The sequence below is a fragment of the Anarhichas minor genome, unplaced genomic scaffold (assembly GCF_050575085.1).
Source record: "Anarhichas minor isolate MPS153535 unplaced genomic scaffold, ASM5057508v1 ptg000027l, whole genome shotgun sequence".
In the NCBI taxonomy this organism is placed as follows: domain Eukaryota; kingdom Metazoa; phylum Chordata; class Actinopteri; order Perciformes; family Anarhichadidae; genus Anarhichas; species Anarhichas minor.
Window position 1 is genome coordinate 19,148,553 of NW_027466473.1, and position 19,553 is coordinate 19,168,105.

Below are 19,553 nucleotides of genomic sequence, written 5' to 3' on the forward strand. Positions count from 1 at the left end.
CCCAGTGCCATTTGCAATCTGTGCGCCAGAAAAGAATCTAAAGTGGGTCAGTCTGTCACGTCTCTGCAGATGACAGTGGTGGACAAAGTGGAGCCGATTGCCGCTGCCGATGCCTCGTCTGCACACGCTCGTGAATGTGTTTGTTATTCATTCGTTTTTGCATCAAGGTGCTGCTTCTGTCTGCACACCTTGCAAACATGCTGCTGCTATATATTCATACCCATTTCATCTTATCTGGCATTGTCCTTTCTTGAAATATTATTACTTTCTTTGCTGCATCTGCTATTTTTTTTCGCTGTTGCAACAACTCCAGTCACCCGAGAGGAATCATTGAAGGGCCGTGGCTTTGCATATGTAGGCCCATTCACGACAAATAGCATGTCATCTACACGACCGCCCACTATTCTTGAAAAACATGCCATCCGTTCTTAATTCATTTCCCAACCTCCAGGTAGCCATTGGTTTTAGCTCATTTCACTACAGTCTCAAAATCCTATTTTAGAGATTTGAAATCGACCTGAAAGCTCACAAATGGGATTTGAGAGTTGACTTCTGAACACTGACGTTTTTGATGCAAGAGATACGGTGGCCCTGAGAGCTCAACGCACTGCAAACACACACAACACAAGCAACAGAAGAAACATCTTACACTACAAAGTGATGTACACAGCTGGGACTTGCTTGTTGTCGCTATGGTCTTTGCTAAAGGATAACGCAACATTAAAAATCAGGGATCACAACATTAAAATCAGCCCAAAGAAATCAGCAAAAAACACAGCAACAACAAGTGTGTCCCAGCCTGTGCATCAGAGAGTTTTCAGAAGGATCCCAGCTCACAGCTGCAGAACCAAACCACAATAAGATGCTGCATTGCTGATCTGATTTCATCTGATTTTGAGACTACATACCTTGGGTGGGGCGTCCGAGCCCGGGTACTCCCTCTGATCCAGCTTATTCCAGCGTTGCATTAGTTTGATGACCATGGGGTTGCTGAAGTCGACCAGCTGGAAGCCTGTCACGTTGGCTCCACCGTGCATGAAGCGCTCCAGGTTGATGTCCTTAAAACCCTTGAGGGGCAACAAGGGGAAAGAGCACACTGAATCCAGTGATGGCAAAAAGAAATATGTCAATGACAGAAACAATGAAATCTAAAGATACTCTTTCGACAGCTGTAGTATTGATGATTTGATCTCATTACATTTTTGGGCAAGACACTCACAGCTGGCCAGCACTGAAGTACCACTAAACTACTGTGTAAATGAGGGGAATAAGAGCAACTGATCCAGGACCATCATACTACATATCATGATCCTTGGAAGCCTTCAGAGGGAGCTGAACATTACAGCAGTCTGTGTCAGACCTCAATAGTTTCCATGGTTAGGAATTGAAGGCTGAACAGTTCTTACATTAAAGGATATGTGCATATACCCACATGCCCATATGTACACTGATAGAATCATTTTCTGCTGTCCATACTGGCCCTGAAGCAATCCCGTCCGAACAAGATTTCAATAGGAGGTGGGGGACAAAATCCACAATCCTTACTTTGTATAAAAATGCCCTGGAGCAAAGGTAATATGAGGCTTCAGCAAACATCTTCCAACATTTTTGTTTTTGTACAAAACTTGCTTTTTTTGTTTCCCTGGGCAGTGTTTCCCTGCTGAGCTGCAGTGAAGGGACAGTAAATCAAAGAGGGGAATTTCTTCCAAAAGTACTGTAACTTTAGAAGATAGACACTTGATGTGATTAACTCTAACTGCTGAAGCCTAACTTTTGCTTCGGCTGATCTTCAGCATGAAATTCAGCAAAGAAGAGGTCTGATACTGCAGCTTGGTCAGTACGACACTCTCCACAACCTCTAGCGTCAGTTATGCACGTGTCAACTTCCTATACCGTCTTTTCAAAATAAACAACTTAGTTAGGATTAGGCGACAGAAATACCACTTTGGTCCAGTATCAGTGAATCCTGCTAATACGTGTCTGTTATCTGCTTTAGCGTCTGTTCCTATAGCCAGCCCTTTAAAGATGCAGTCCGCACATCAACACCACAACACTGTTTCGATAAATGGACTAGTGAGAATTTATGAGATGGCAAGAGAGATGTGTGATAAAGATATGATTAGAAGAAAGAAAGAACAAACAAGTAAACCATCAGAAGTCATATCCCCTCACCAGGTTGGCCATGATGTAATGGTAGCCTTTGACATGTTTCCCGACACTGACGATCTGTGAGGAGGCGGAGCAGAGCTCAGCGTTAATCTGACTGGATTACAGCATAAACATACGTTGATTACATGAAATGATGCATGCGACAGGCGAGTGTGTGCGTGTGTGTGTCTTGACACATTGGGAACGTCAAGGTTTAATACGTAGAAGATGGGATGTCTAAACAAATGAACAGGTAGTCATGTCAGCGTCTCACTGAAGAAGTAAACGCTTCACGCTTCCAGAGACATGACAATGCTTCTCGACACTCTGACACACACACACACACACACACACACACACACACACACACACACACACGCGAGTGCAACCACAGAGCTGTATCTTGGTGATAAAAACTGATTATGAAAGCTGACACCTGCTGGCAAACCCCACTGGACATCCAGACATCCAGTTAATAAGGTCGTGAATTCAACTGAAAAAAAAAATAAAATCTGCTGTTGGTGAATGCTCACAGTTTACTTGTATTAAAGGGTCCATTCATCTAATGGTTTGCATTTAGTCAGCTGAAAGTAGTTCCAATCAAACCTATTCACAGTGAGGTCTGTGGATTTAATGTCTTGCTGGTGTTTTTATAGTGTGTTGAAATCAAAACAGACAATATCAATACATGTTTAAGCATCCTTAAAAGAGGAAGAAAAACATGTCAGTTACCTCAAATTAATACATTTTCTCGGTTTTTGAGAACCCAGAAAGACAATAATTGTTGTCTGGATTGATACACAGAATCCTGTGTGTAGTTTACTGATCTTATACGACGTGTTTAACGGTTATTTGTGTCCTCAAAATCCAATCACTTAAGCCCTTTTCAGACTTGGCATTATTTTGCAGTAAATGTTCATATTAATGACGGGACCGTCACGGAAAGAGCCACACGTGATATTTGGCATCTGCTGAGAGAGGATCGGTGTCACTGCGGGAGAGAGCAGCGGTGAGCTGGAAAATAATGATAAGGAGGAAGATGAGCGTTTTCTGATGGAATCTATTTTTCATTAAATCCTTAATTTATTAAATCACAGTGAATCGCACTCTACATTTTCTTATCAATTTAATCTTGTATCTGATGCTAAAGCCATTTTCATAATGTCCTACAGTGCACAAGCGTAAAATGATGAGACGATAAGTTGGGTCTCTCGTTTAATTCCTATTTGCCCAAACACTGGGTGTATGTGTTTTGCTGGATATTTACATTTTCATCCATGCAGTTGGCATTGAAGCGCTGGTCTGATTACTATTGCGGTTGTGCTGCACTGTGAGAGAAAAGTCCTTTCAACAGACGGACCGGATATCAGAAGAATCTCCTCAACAGCTCAGAATTGTCTCTGTCACAGGGTATTATCAAGCAGATTATTCAGTGCATAAGAGATGATAATTAAGTGACACACTTATAACGTTGCTCTTTAAAAAGCAGAACAAGACATGCATGTTTGACCTGGTGCTGCTGCAGCCTTAATGCTAATGTGATGACATTCGATTCAGACGATTGTGTCATGCTGGAAATGTTACACATCTGACCTGGTGACTTTAAAGTAAATGTGACTTTGGCATTTATTCAGATATGAAACCAACATGAAACACTGCTCATACATTTATATACAGTATTAGGCAGTTGTTGGTCTGTTCCTATACTACCTATGTGTCTTCATCACATAAAAATAGCAGATTCCTAAAAATGGCAATGTTTTTAAACTTTGTTTCGATTTTAGTTCCTTTAAATGTTTGTCCCCTTTTGTGTTTTCTGTCTGTAACTACGTGTTTTCATGCTGATGCTGCCTGTCCTGATCAAGTCACCCTTAGAAAAGAGATTCCTAATCTTTATCTCTGACTCTCATGGTTAAATAAAGTAAATAAATCAATCAATTACAAACCAAGCTGCATGTCTGAAAGGGGCTTAATAGCACATTTTGGTAACTTACTTACTTTTGGATTTTAATTCTAACTTTCAGCCAATCGATTTGCTGCTATGATACAGCCTGTCCAACTTGCAAATTAGCTGTCAGCAAATTACATTCCCATCTGTAAATGAAATAGGTTTGCATTGAGAGATGCTCTCATGCTCCGAAATTCAAAATAACATCTGGTTGCTTATATGCTTTGATATGTACTGACCGTGCTGTTAATTAGCAGCTAATGAGGCCCAATTATGTATTCAAATCCTTGTCCTGGATCAGGATAAATTTGGCAAGATGCAAATATGAAGAGGATGACAGTTGGAATGAATTCAGGCTAAAATTGTTGTTCATGTCTTTGGCAGTGACTCGGACCACCGCCTGAACAAAACAGCGTATCATCCCACAAGCTCTAAATATGACTTTCACATCTACTTATGAGATCCGAGCAAATAAGGAGGGAGCAGGAAGTCTGCTGCTGTGTGGGGCGAATAGACTCTCTTACACACATCTGCAAAGTAAATTGTTAGAGCTATGACAGATGTCAGAGTGGAGATTTCCTGAATAATTGAACAACTACACAGACACCAGTTGCCCCGGGGAAAGATGGTGGGATGAGGGGTGAAGGGGAGGAGCAAGGCACACATCATATTCTGAGTGTGCTTATGCCAACTAACACCACCGGAGATCCAAACAGACGGTTTTCACATTCAAAACTTTCTAATTAGCACAAACATACTCAAACAAACAAATAGTGAGTAAAGTGTGCAAAGTATTAACTTCTGTTCTTTTGCAGATATTCAGTTCCTAGGATCATCTCATGCCTTTCAGAGAACGGGGAAAAACAGTTCGTAATTTATGTAATTTTGCTCAACTTATGGTACGAATAGAACGAGCTTTGGATTTTAAAATTACATTTATTGTTCTCAGTCTCATATATAAAGAACAAATATTCCCACCATCATCACCTATCACATAGTAGCCTCTGCATTTATCTCACATATTAGCCTCTGCATTTATCTCACATAGTAGCCTCTGCATTTATCTCACATAGTAGCTTCTGCATTTATCTCACATAGTAGCCTCTGCATTTATCTCACATAGTAGCTTCTGCATTTATCTCACATAGTAGCTTCTGCATTTATCTCACATAGTAGCCTCTGCATTTATCTCACATAGTAGCCTCTGCATTTATCTCACATAGTAGCTTCTGCATTTATCTCACATAGTAGCCTCTGCATTTATCTCACATAGTAGCTTCTGCATTTATCTCACATAGTAGCTTCTGCATTTATCTCACATAGTAGCCTCTGCATTTATCTCACATAGTAGCTTCTGCATTTATCTCACATAGTAGCTTCTGCATTTATCTCACATAGTAGCTTCTGCATTTATCTCACATAGTAGCTTCTGCATTTATCTCACATAGTAGCTTCTGCATTTATCTCACATAGTAGCCTCTGCATTTATCTCACATAGTAGCCTCTGCATTTATCTCACATAGTAGCCTCTGCATTTATCTCACATAGTAGCTTCTGCATTTATCTCACATATTAGCCTCTGCATTTATCTCACATAGTAGCCTCTGCATTTATCTCACATATTAGCTTCTGCATTTATCTCACATAGTAGCCTCTGCATTTATCTCACATAGTAGCCTCTGCATTTATCTCACATAGTAGCTTCTGCATTTATCTCACATAGTAGCTTCTGCATTTATCTCACATAGTAGCCTCTGCATTTATCTCACATAGTAGCTTCTGCATTTATCTCACATAGTAGCTTCTGCATTTATCTCACATAGTAGCTTCTGCATTTATCTCACATAGTAGCCTCTGCATTTATCTCACATAGTAGCCTCTGCATTTATCTCACATAGTAGCCTCTGCATTTATCTCACATAGTAGCTTCTGCATTTATCTCACATAGTAGCCTCTGCATTTATCTCACATAGTAGCTTCTGCATTTATCTCACATAGTAGCTTCTGCATTTATCTCACATAGTAGCTTCTGCATTTATCTCACATAGTAGCCTCTGCATTTATCTCACATAGTAGCTTCTGCATTTATCTCACATAGTAGCCTCTGCATTTATCTCACATAGTAGCTTCTGCATTTATCTCACATAGTAGCCTCTGCATTTATCTCACATAGTAGCCTCTGCATTTATCTCACATAGTAGCTTCTGCATTTATCTCACATAGTAGCCTCTGCATTTATCTCACATAGTAGCTTCTGCATTTATCTCACATAGTAGCTTCTGCATTTATCTCACATAGTAGCTTCTGCATTTATCGCACATAGTAGCCTCTGCATTTATCTCACATAGTAGCTTCTGCATTTATCTCACATAGTAGCTTCTGCATTTATCTCACATAGTAGCCTCTGCATTTATTTTCCTGGAATCCATTGAAAAACATTGTTGGAGGATAATTCTGATTCATAACAACTGGAGCTATATTTCATAGTTTTGATCATGATTGCTATCAGTAAAGATAAGGTTGTACTCGGGAAGATAACTGCTGAGATCTGGTAAATACTCTGAGCTTTGTTCTCCAGAGGCCGACTATGTAAACCATTTTACTTGGAGGAATTACATTAATCGGTAATAATCCCGAATGCACAAAAACAGCAAGAATGTTTGGTAAAAGTTGAACCAGGACTTTTGACTCTAAACTGCATTGATGTATCAAAAGATATAAGATATGGCATGAGAGGTCAGCCTTGTTGCTGAGGTACCACAACATAGAAAGTCATTGAGCTCCATTATAAAAGAAAACGTGGACACCTCAAACAAGGCCAAGTATTACTCTTTGCACTATGAATTTCTAAACCATGAAAACTTTCATAAAGGCAAGAAGATCAACTTTTAACTGTCTGACATTGTCTCTCATCGTGTAAAGTCTATGGCATGTGCTGCTGGACTCAGGCAGAGACACTAATGAGCATGTGCTGCAGGCTGCAGAACACAAAATTAAAAAATAAAACTTAAAAAAAAGAAGTTTTCAACTTTCACTGTAATGAATGGCCGCCATGTTGGAGCCCAATTTAGTTCAACTTTTGCAGTGGCTGATTCAAATAAACAAGAGGCTTTAACATTCGTCTGAACCAGACGCAAGACAAAGATGACTGATGCTTCTTTCGAACAGGAAACACAAAGACAGACAAATAACAACTAAAGGCTGAGGTCATGGTGGCATCACCTGTTCCAGCATGTTCTGCAGCCTCTCCGCCTCGAGGTCGATGACGAACTTCTTCTCCTGTCTCCGGTCCAGATCCTCCAGCAGCTGTCGGTAGCTGGCATCGTTGAAGTTTTCGACGCAGATGGCGCTGACCTGCCAGTTGTTTTGTCCCGCCTTTTCCATGATGGCCTGCAGGATGGCGTATCCTGATGCAGTCAGACACAAGGAGGAGTCACATCAAAGAGGGCGGGGAAGAAAATACAGCTTAACTTCTCACAACGCAAGAGTATCTATTCACTTACTGGATCATAATGCATAATGATATGTTATTTATGTACCATCCATTCTTGGAAAAGATGAGCTCAGTATGCTCATTAACTTAGTTTAGCGTTTGCTATAACACTATGTAATCAGGAACAAACAGAGTTCAAAAACTGCCTAAAACTGCGTTGAAGGTATTTTCGTCCTAAATATTTAGGCTCTTCTTCTTCTTCTTCTTCTCTACCTTTTAAATCAGCGGAATTGCATGAAACCAACAGCAGTAGAGCATTTTGTGTTGTGCACATATCACATGCATCGTCATGCTGGTGTGAACTTTGCAAGACACAAACTGAATAGGGACCCACTCCCATTGGATCAATGGAACATTTTGCATGGTTGTCTATGGGTGTATTTTGATGCAGATCGGGATCTATTTTCTATTGTTAAAATGACATTAAGTGCTCCTTGAATGCTTTTGAGTTGTCAGCGTAACAACTCTTGGATATGTTAACTGATGAAACTGAGGCGGATATACTTTCTGGATGAAATATGTCACATTGGGCCATGTGATGTGATAACACATATTGCTTATAATTGCTGGTTTGACTCGCAAACTGGCTTCAGTTGACACAACATCCTTGGCAAGACCTATTTTACAATCTAAAAGAAGCTGTGCTGAAGCAAATCTCCTCTCAAGCTTTTATGTTTTTCCAACCAGATCCTGGCTTTTCGTCCCGTCTCCATGAGTCGGATGTGGCACTAGACTCTTGATGGGTGGGGGGGACCCTCGCTGTCAGGTTTGTGTATCAAGAAGATGAGTGTCAGAGAGAAAACTAGGGAGCTGCGAGGGCGGCTGTTCTCCAGCAGGAACAGATGTCCCCCTTAAACTGCCCCTCCTGGTAGCAATCACAATCTGGCAACCTGTCTCCCTTTGCTCCCAATTAGAGGATTAACCTGTGCTCTGGAAACCAGGCTCCCTCGCCACCTGATCTATCCCCTCCCTAGCCCCCATTAGAGGGATGTTGGTGCCAGGAGAGACTGCTGGTTGACAAGACATACACGTGCTCACACATGCATGTAACAGCATGTCCTCAGTTACCCCTAAAGGAAGACCTGGTTCATGACATTTTGGCTTGAACTGTTGGGAAGCCAGACCTTAAACAGGACGCAGTTATTGTTCATTTTCTCACTCATGCAAAAAAGACAAACGGGATTGCATGTTGCAAAAGCTAGAAACGAACAAAATGTGTTTGATGAGATATTTATTGTACCTCTATGACTTTTGGGGCAGACACATTTTCCTTCTGAGTTTTATTTTATGCCATTATTATAAAATCGACATTAGAGGGATGACAGGAAATGAGAGGTGATAGCTGGGTCCGACAAGAGCTGGTGGCTCAATCTGATACAACGCATTTCTTCTTATCGCAGCTCATACATGGTTCCTGATAAATAAACAAAATATAAAGGAGCGGCTCTGTGCAGGGTGGGATGCCACAGGCTTGGATAAAAATGACTCCCTGTGGTAAGCTGCAGCTACTTTGCTGCTATTGACTGAAGTTGTTTCAGCTACAAATGAGCAGCTGTTTGGTCTCCCCGTTAGTGTGAAACATGTCGTTACACTGGTGTGCTGCTATCCTTTTGGTTTGGCATAGAGTCGATCTTATAAGGGAAAAGAGGCATGATACAATGTATGCAATGCCACTTAGGCACACGAGGGCTACACATATGACATAATGCAAAAAGACTGAGGCTATAGCTACACGTCCCAGGCCAAAAGTCAGCATTCACACCAGATGATGATCCATGTAGAAGACATCCAGCTATAAAGCAAGGACTATCTGCATGTTCTTTCGTTAGAATCCACACAGTTACAACCACTATCTCACCAGATACTAATCTGCAGCTGGAGTGAGTTGCTTGTTCAGTATCTATGGCATGTCCTATCATGCCGCATGGTGTACACACAGTGCATGGACAGGAAACCGCAGTGGTGGCAGTCAGGGCAAGTAAAGCGTGCAAGGAGCCAGCTGATTACCAGCTGATAAATGTGTAGCCCTGAGGCTGTTTGTGGAGCAGCAGCCAGCCGCAATCAGTATCAGCGTCAAAGACACAGCCGCGGGCAAGTGTGCAGACTAGCGCATGTCACGCTGATTGGAGCAGAGCTGGACACTAGATGGGAAAGGAGAGTAAGTGCACATCTGGGTTTATGTGTGCGATCTCTGCTTCTTTTCTAACTTCTCCTCCCTGTTGTCCCTTCTGTACCCTCCAGTGTGATGCGTATTGTCGGTGTCTGTCTACAGGGCCTCCATCCTTCCTCCTTTCTCATTGAGCCAGTCCTTTCCTTTCACCTCTTGCTCTTCAGAGAGTACATAAAGAGGCTTGTGCTTTGAAAATGAGTCATTCATCATGGCCAAAACACACTGTTGCTACCAGTCAATCTGCTTCTCCTTTCCTCCCTTTACTTCCTCTTTGGCTCCTCTCCTCATCTCATCTCTCCTCTCCACATTCTTCATGTTCTTTCTTCTTCACCTCATGTTTCCTCTCCTCCTTTTTTATCCTGTAGTTTTCTCTTTTTTAATCTCCTTGTTTTCTCCTATCCTCTCTTCTTATGTCGTCTTTTTATGTCGAGCTTCCACTCCTCTCTTTTCCATTTCCCTCTGCTTATTTCCTCTCCTTTCCTTTACTGCTCTCTTGTTTACTCTTCTTTCCTTTCTTGCCGTATCTCATTGTTTCTTCTCCTCTTGTTTCCTTTCCCCCCTCCTCGTTTCAGATTCTCTCATTCCTTCTAGTCTTACTTCCTCCTCTCTCCTTTCCTCCCTCATCATTTATGCTCATATACTTTCCCTTCCACTCATCTTGTTTACTTTCCCCTCATCTCCTTATTTTTCCTCCTTCCTAGTTTCCTCTCCTATACTTAAATCTCCTTTCCTCTCCTCTCCTCTACAAAAACATGTTCTGGATATGTTTTGTATTTATTTGTATTTATTTATTTGTATTTATTTGTATATATGTCTTATTTTTATTCTTCTATCTTTGCACATTTTTTCCTCTTCATTAATTGTTCCCCAAAATATTTCCTGGATTCTTTTTTACCTTTATTTATTATATATATTTATTATATATTTTCTTATGTGCGAGTGTGTATGTATTTATGGAAATTAGGGAAGGCTGAAAGGAACAGCACTCACTACAGTGCTACAGTATCCGGCCCCTTGTATCTCTGGAGCTTTGATGCAGGGAATCAGACTGGCGCTCATTGACTGAGCTCGGCCATGCGTGGGCTGATTCTACATTATAGTCAATACTGGATGAATGCCTGGCCCTGTGTGTGAAAAAAATCCTCAGGCCAAAGTGCTGCAGCTTGCACCCAAAAGCCTTCTGAAAAGCACTCGCATGCGCAAACAGAACACTAGTACGTCAGGCCATGCTGACGTGCACAGACACATTCATACCCTCTAACAAAGACAGAAGTCCTCATGACATATTTGAGGGTTTTAAAATATGCATGTCTGCCACTTCAGACACTGAGTACACTCCTACTCACACTTCTTGAATAGTGCCTGTAGTACAAAAACTCCACAAGAAATACCAAAAAATAATAAAAAATCTCAAAGCCGGTGCCTGCCTCTGCTAAAAGAGATCAAACTGATCAGCTATGAAGCTGGTGGGCAACATGAATGAGTAAAGCACACTAAAGGAAAGAAATATAGGAATAAGAAACAACTGAAAACTCCAATTGAAATCCAACAAAATAGTTTATCATGAAAGAAATATATATATTTTTCCGTGCAGCATGGAATACAACTCAAGGTCATGTGTACATTACATCCACACAGTCATAGTAACCACGTTGAGCCAGTCATGTTTTTCATATCTGCTGTGTTGTATCCAGTATATGTTAGGATGACAACAACTTCCACAGAATGGCAGAAATAAACCATCAGCCATCAGGCAGTTGAAATAAGTTGCTGCTGCTCACTGATTTCAGCACCACGGACAGAGCTAGAGCTTGAGCAGCTTCACCAAAATACACAGCAGGTTGTTTTTCTTACATTTAAAATCTCTTCTAAACTTGTGTTGTGAAATAAATATCTAGAATGACCGGTCAAGGTGTACAGATCATGGTTGGATTGTTATTTATCATCATCATCAGACGATAGCTGATGGATTCCGAGATTGCTTTTCAGTCAATGCATTTCGGCTCTTTTGCAAACTTTTGCACGGACTGTTTATTTGCTTTCAACCAAAACTTGCTCACATTAGTCGATACTAGTCTTCAAAAGGAAATCAGAAAGTTTCCAATACCAAAATCTTGCCCGTTGCCTTTACAGATTCTTCCTATGAATGCCAAATCTGTTTATAGAGATTAGTTATTTCGGAACTATTTTCACATTACTGGATTATTTATTTTTTTGTGGTGAAAACATAAATCCTAGAACACCAAACATGGAATATTATTTTCACAAGCCTCGTTTTCCTGCAATCAACAGTCAGTAGAATGGGGATTAAAATCCATGCAAACCCAGTGTGTGGACGGGTTTGGACAATTATTTACACATGTTCGGGTCGGGTTGGGTCGACTTGACATAGTGCTTGTTTTGTGTGAAAATACAGTGTGAATCAAGTTAAAATGATGGTCTGTGTAAATGTGTGATTTCAGCTGTACATCAGACATTCACTGCGTGAGAGTTTGGTGCTCTAAATAACTGTATATTCCAAGAGTACTCCGAATTTAGGGACTGTCCAGTTTGTGCCAGAGTTAATTTGATTGGCTTACAAGAAAGCACATTAAAAGTATCTAGTATTTGGAATAATCATTACAGGCACTTTCAAATCAGTAGGCGAAAGACTAAAACATTACACAATAGCATCATCTGTATTCAAGTCGAAGGCTATTGCTGATCTTAAATCAGTTTTAATGCCAGATTGAGGCAACCTGAAAGCCAGCTTGTCTGTCTGTGGGGCAGCACGGTTGTACAGCTAGGAACCTTTGTTGTGTTTTTTGAAGAACACTTGATCAGATACAAATGGGTTTTGTTGAGAGGAGGCTTTTTACCCAGTCAAGCATGTACGGGCTGAGATAAGAGGAAAAAAAGAGACAGAGAATGAGTCGTTCTGCAAAGGCGGCCATCCTGATACACTCCCCACTCTGTAGCTCCTATTATAGCCAATCTGCTCAAACACTCACTGCAGTCACAACAGCAGCAGAGAGAAAGCATGAAAACCCCTGACTACCTTCTGGGAAAATGAAAAGCGAGATGTGGAGCTGTGATCCAAGCAGTGGCCCATATCCATTCTGTCTTGTAATGGGAATGTGATACGGGGGTGTGGGGGGGGGGAGTAAGTACAAACCTATTGACTCTGTGAGTGTGTATGTGAGGGAGAGGGAGAGGCGGAGACTAGGTGGGTGACAGAAAAAAGGAAAAGGGAAAAAGAAAAAATCCAAAGAGAGAGAAACACATACGGGTGACAGGAATACACGGTCCTCGTCCTCAGGAGGAGATTTGAGCCGGAGACAAATGGAGAGAGAGGTCCAACACTATCTACAACTTCTAACAGCCACTGCACTGATTGCTTGGTGGCCCCCGAGACATGTTGTGGATTAAAAACAGCCATTATTTTACAGGCACATCCATTCACACCGCTGCGTTTGCTGCCATGTAGGGACACACACACACACACACACACACACACACACCAGTGACTTATCTACAAGCGTCCGAAGTCAAAAGAAGTCCATCCTCATCACTCACCCCGGTCGGTGTCGTACAGGAAGACGAATTTGTTCCAGTCGTAGTGGTCGAGGAGGGACAGGAGCGCCCCTCGGATGGACGGCCGGAGCTGCAGTGTGAACTGGCTCTCGCCTTCGGTGGGGAAGCTGGGCGTGATGAGGGAGATGTGCAGGGCGCTGCAGAAGGACGTCAACGTGTGGACCGAGCGCTTGTCGTACAGGCCGAAGATGGCGAAGACACCGCGGGAGTACTGGGAGCAAACTGGGGAAGAAAAATAAAACAATGAATAGATGAGAAGATAGAGCTAGTGGGGTTGTGCACTTGGTTGTGAAACATTTAAAATTTTTTTTAAAAATGTCAAGAGATATACAGACAATGAAAGTAGCCAAATGAAGACAAAGTGGAAAGTTTGTGGACTGGAAACCAAAACAATGTGCTAAAACAGGTCGGTGCAGTTTAAAAAAACGAATACATTTATAATATATTTTCCTCTTCTTATTGGTCTCCTGTGTAAATACAAATCTAATTGTTTTTCTATCATTCTCAAATCAAGCATCCGCACAGTTTAAGGACGTTGTCAGGCTGTGAATCAGTTCACTTGTCTTTTATTAAGCGCATTTCCCCCCATGATCATTTCATTGTGTAGGAGCAACAACAACAGCAAACACAATGAGGGCTCATCTCCAGAGAAACAAGATTGTTTTAAATGATACAAATATTGGCTAAGTGCCAGGAAACTGATAGCAGAGCACAGGAAGTGTTGTTTCCAGTTTGCTTCGGATCAGCAGTGATAGCCATCTTATTTGACAAATGCACCGTGGCCAGATGAAAAGAGAAGAAGACAAAGGAACGGCCGCTTTTCTGAATGACAAGTGACGGCTGGCAAATGCGGTGAAAAAAAAAAACACCACAGCAATGACTGCTTAACACCAGGACTGGAGACAAAATAACAAACCATTATCCCACTGATTACCACTTTAAATCCTTTTAAGGGAACCGCTGAATGTGGTAAACAGAGATCAAAACCAAATGCATCCGTTTCCTCTGATGCTTTCATCTCAAAAGCTGTTCTCTTCCCGCATTCAAACAGCAACAACATTTCCTACTGGTGCACTGAATCATTCCCCTCACTGTTGTGTAGATGTATACTAGAGGACCTCTTCCCCATTAACAAAACTCATCACGCACTGCTTCATGACATCAAAACAACACAAACTGAACCTGCGTCTGTTGTGTTTTATTAGTCGGACTTTGAATTAAATGGAAACTTCCCAATTTGGTAAAGTCTACACAAGTTGTGCGGCGCGCACATACACAGTGTGTCCTGCTCAGGGAGATCTCCTCATTATAGAAAGGTTTGGCTGTCTTCAAGAGACGCGCTGTAATTGCCCACTTCTTTACTCACACGCAGAGCAACAACAGAAAGGGAAGATAATGAGCATCCTCTGCCAGTTTCTGGGTACGAGGAGAATCAGAGCGAGCGGCAAACTGAACGAAGAGGTCAAGATGTTGCCGTTGTTAAAGGAAAATGGGGGGTGGGGAAGCAAACAAGAGGGCTACTTTACTGACAAAGCCATTGTTTCCACTGTACTGTAGAGAGAGAGAGAGAGAGTCTGTGTCTTTTCTCATCTGCCTGCAGCTTCCTCCCTCAGTGAGACAAAGAAGACAACAGACAACAGACCGAGAGAAGAAAGCAATGCTTCTTCTGTTGTACACACAATTAAGGTACAAGGAGGTGCTTGAAACTACAGTATCAGGAAAAACACTCGACAGCCAAGGCTGCACTGTGGTGGGGTTTGTTGTAACAACACCAAAGTTTGCTTTTTCCTTGTGTCATGACTCATACAAAATGTGAGTGTTGGCTGGTCAGATGTTGCTTCAAATATTTTCTTATTTATCTTCATGGATCTAAAGGATTGTACGTGACAAGAGAGAGACCCACGAGTTATTTACTTATTCTCAAATAAACGCCTTCAAGTCCAATTGAAAGGCGACAGAGGTGGTCCACAAGCTAGTCTGTTATATTAAAATAAGGTTTGAATCCAACGGTCAAGTGTCAATCCAACACATTCTCACACACATGTATCAAATAACGCAGCTTGGTCAGTAATCCTTAGTTTCAAACCATGACTTTGCACTCTGCGACTCACATTACCGCAGTTTCACAAGTGTATCAGAGAACTACTATGGCCTTCAGGCAACAACATAAAAAAATAAGGCTCTAGATTAGATTAAAGAGAAATAGATTAAAACATCTAGAGAGGATTTGTAATATTTCGCTGACAGGAAGAAAACAGGTCTTTTTGGTCCTTTCGCCTCCAAGCCTCAGAGTGGTGTACGTGTTTGATCGACCTAAACAAACCTGTGCTGCCAAGTACTATGAGTATAAAAGCCAAGGACAGACAGCATATTCTAGTGGTGTTGAAGAAAAAAAGCATATAGATGTTGACATAGGTATGTTTTAAGATGTTCAATGTGCTACAGTTCATTTGGTTTCCAGCCCGCAAACTGTCTTTATAAGTGCACTTTTTTCCCTCTGTGTAGTGTTCGTTTGGTCATTCAGCTAGCGAAGGTGCAACACAAGACACATGTCCGTACTGGTACATAAGGAGACATTAAAACTGCTATAATAAATATGTTTTATAATAAAACTAAATCATATGACCACTTGGATGTGAAAGGAGTCGACTGACTCTGTAGATCCCCTCAGCTCTATGCAGCGTTTCAGCATCTTTCAGCTCATTGTTTGTTTGTTTTTTCCCAGCCTGCAACTTTGCTGATTTTGCTCTCATTCGCTCTAAAGATGCACTGAACACTACAGCACCAAACTGCAGACACACAAAGTTACAGCGAGTAGCTGGAAGGAGTAGCAGATGTTTCCCTCAAGAGGAAGTGGAAACCAAACAAGAGCTAAAAAGAGAGTGACTAATGGACTTACAGTCATCAGGTGGACACAAACATGACGTCAAATTAATGTTACGGTTGGATGTCATCCTGTTGGATGTGTAAATAAACAACTTTGTGACAACACTTTTATGAATATGTAAATGTGGTATTCAAAACTTGTGTCCGCTACCCCCAATTGGCTACAAGAAATCAGCTGTTTCAAAGCAAAAAGAAGGGTTGTCTTACTATAAGTAAGTTGGGTTATTTCACAGATAAGGGGTGCCGTCATGAAAACTAAAACTAAAAACATACGTTTGTCTGTTCAATTACTTTTTTTAATCTCAAAAGACAAAATGTTGCTGGAGAAAAAAAACAGCAGTTGGACTTTAACTACACATATGGACACACCTGCTCCCTGAAGACCACATTGACTAACATTTACTCTAAGGGTTGGTGTGTGTGCGTGTGTGCGTGTGTCTGTGTGTGTCCAAATTGAGGGACGAAGGCCCGCAGGATTCGTGGTAGAGAGAGCGTCTACTCAAGCAAGAAAGCAGTCCAGAGGTTGGTAAATCCACACAGCTCCCTGATGTCCCCTCAAGGGATGAGATGACATCAACACACACACATACACGCACACACACACACACCCACACACACATCCCTGAATCCTCATATGTCAACAAAAACCCTCTCTCTAGATGCTACATTGCTATTATGCAGAAATACCAGATTGAATAACAGCTCATGAATATGCATGTAAGGAAACCGTCCAATCTGAGATCAAAACCCGACAGAGTGGCTCAAACTTTGTCTCCCCCTGTTGTGTTTGTCTCTAATTACTGCCTGATATATTCCTCCAGGGTTTAACTCATTTGCTTATGTTAGACTACAACATACATATCATACATCAGTACCACCACAAACAAGAACATTGTATTTCAACCTCAACTACCATGCCTTTAAATGAAGGACGTCTCTGCCACTCTTGCAGGAGACCGTCAGATGAATGGGGCCATTCAACTCATAGTAATGGAATTAACTATCATAACACTGATAGAAATTCATCACAAACACACTCGTTGTCACATTTACATCACAAGCATGATGAAGGAAAAACAGGATATAACTGACGGTAAGAAATCAATTCACATGTAAGTTAATGTGAGTTTTGCTAAATCAATTGCAAGCATGGGTGGATTACCGAACCGGCATAACGGGCCTAGGCCCAGGAGCCCAAGGGCCAGAGGGGGCCCCGAAGCCAGAGCTTCAGCATGAATTGCTGATATTAACTTTGCATTTCTTGTTGCAGAGTAAAAGGGTTTCATGTCAATAACAGAGCTCTAAAAGGTCTACTGAAAAACCATCCTGATACATTTTAAGTTACTGTTCATCTCCTCAGTTTATCTATAGGACTACAAGAGCGGTGCATTTTGTTAATGTACTGTTATGCTGTACTGATTAACTGTGTGTTGAGATACAGATGAATTTATAATGAGGTTATAAAAGCTTTCCTGCTGTTCTCACTTTAGTGAGATCCTGTAAAATCCTGTGTGGGTTAGGTGGAGACTTATATTCTGACGGCTAGCAAAACCACAGTGTATACTTTGTTCTAAGTAGAAATGAAGCATTCAAAGGTTAGTAAGAATACAAAAGTATTAGCATCAAAATATACAAATGAAACAAATGAACAAATGAAATGATGAATTTATGTATCCATAATGTTTCAAGGTGGATCTCACTCTAATTGAGAACTTCCCTCCAAGGAATCATTACTCAATATTATAGCAGAAAATACATATTACAATTATCTAAAAATGACCACCGTTAAAGAGAAACATCTTCTTGACACACAACGTTTTAAAAGCATCATGAAAAACATCAGCGTTAGTAGGTTTGAAATCCTGAAGCAGCTGTCGGATTGGCCACCTTTCAGACGTGGCACCTCTGATGCAACAATATTCCGTGTGAAGTTTTTCACAATAAACATTCGGTCCAATTCTGAGCATGAGAAAGGTCCTTCAATGTCACAACATGCAGGAGCTGCCAATGAGACCATTCCGCCCAGAGAAGCTCTGGCAGAGCTTCCGGTACAGGACCGAGCTACGCTACATGCCAGTTGGCAGATGATGAGCGTTTCATTAAAATAGAACCTCAGCAATGAAAGATGAATCCATCGAAACCACAAACAGCTGACAGCTTGCCCTGTGCCTGTTCACCGGGTAATTAGTTCAGTTTGTTTCCTTGATGACAAGCACAAGGATCACTTCTAGATTTTCCATTCAGTCACTCACTGTTCTTACTACGCGGGCTCTTTTTACCCAAAAGCAGAAAGCATTTAGTATCTGCACAGTTTCTTCTTATTTAATGTTGCATGAACATTTCTGAGTGACGACAAAAGAGAGCCAGGGTGACCTGTACGTCAATATTATTCCCACGAGTGTGTTTGAGTAGGGCTGGGAGGTGATAAAGCCAAAATCTTCTATCCCAATATAGGTAATTTCATATCTCGATAACGATATATATCACGATGTTTTCTGGTAACTCAATAAACAAATAGTCTATATAAAATAAGCACAAGGTAAAGCATATTTTTGTATATTCGTGTGTAAAATATATACTTATTTTATTAAGAATGAAGTGAAATAAAAACATATAGCAGTTTCAAGGGAAGTTCTAGAGGAAAAATATTTCCATATATACACCGTTTGTTAATCGCACTGAGTGGTAATGTAAAGTGTGATGCAAAAGCAAAAGCAAAATCTTCAAATGATTTTCCCTCAAAATATTTCACATCAGATTTTTTTTATAAATTTGACGAAATGTTGGAATTTCCAACTAGGAAATTGAATATTCCAATTCACCAGTTCAAATGCAGAACCTCAACAAACCCAACCTCAGAATCCAAGATGGCTTCTCCCCAGATCAACAATAAAAAAAAAGCTGTAGTAATATACTGTTATTTTTTATTCATTATGTCTCGTTAAATCAGTCGTAGACACAGTGCTGCCCAACTTCTATCTGTTGCTGTTAAGTTTTTCAACTTGATGTAATTGAACACAGTCAACTCTGGTGTGACTTCATTCCTATTTCCGAGGTAAATTGAACGCAGCATGTATATAAAACAAAAAAACTGGGATATACTCTTTGACCAGATGTAATGGGAAACAATATTGTAAGGTTTTAAAATCCCACTGTATAACGTACTCAACTCATTTTTAGTGATATTTGTAGCCTCAGGGGTTCTTTGTGGGAAAACGGGACAAACTATTTTATGACAAAAATTGTCTCAGTGATTTGTACTCAGTCTGAGATGTGCGTTTTAAGACACACACAGTGATTTGTACTCAGTCTGAGATGTGCGTTTTAAGACACAC

General features: G+C 41.0%; 1 protein-coding gene across 10 annotated transcripts in view; it reads right to left on the reverse strand.

The window, feature by feature from the left end:
- LOC142960538 (glutamate receptor 4) overlaps positions 1-19,553 on the reverse strand; it is a 96,781-nt gene that overhangs the window by 36,714 nt on the left and 40,514 nt on the right. For all 10 annotated transcript variants that reach the window (XM_076102414.1, XM_076102411.1, XM_076102413.1 and 7 more), the window contains 4 exons: positions 13,315-13,554; positions 7,319-7,503; positions 2,173-2,226; positions 909-1,067 (listed from right to left, as the gene is read on the reverse strand). In XM_076102414.1, coding sequence (XP_075958529.1) covers positions 909-1,067; positions 2,173-2,226; positions 7,319-7,503; positions 13,315-13,554 — 638 coding nt within the window. The remainder of the gene's footprint in view (positions 1-908; positions 1,068-2,172; positions 2,227-7,318; positions 7,504-13,314; positions 13,555-19,553) is intronic.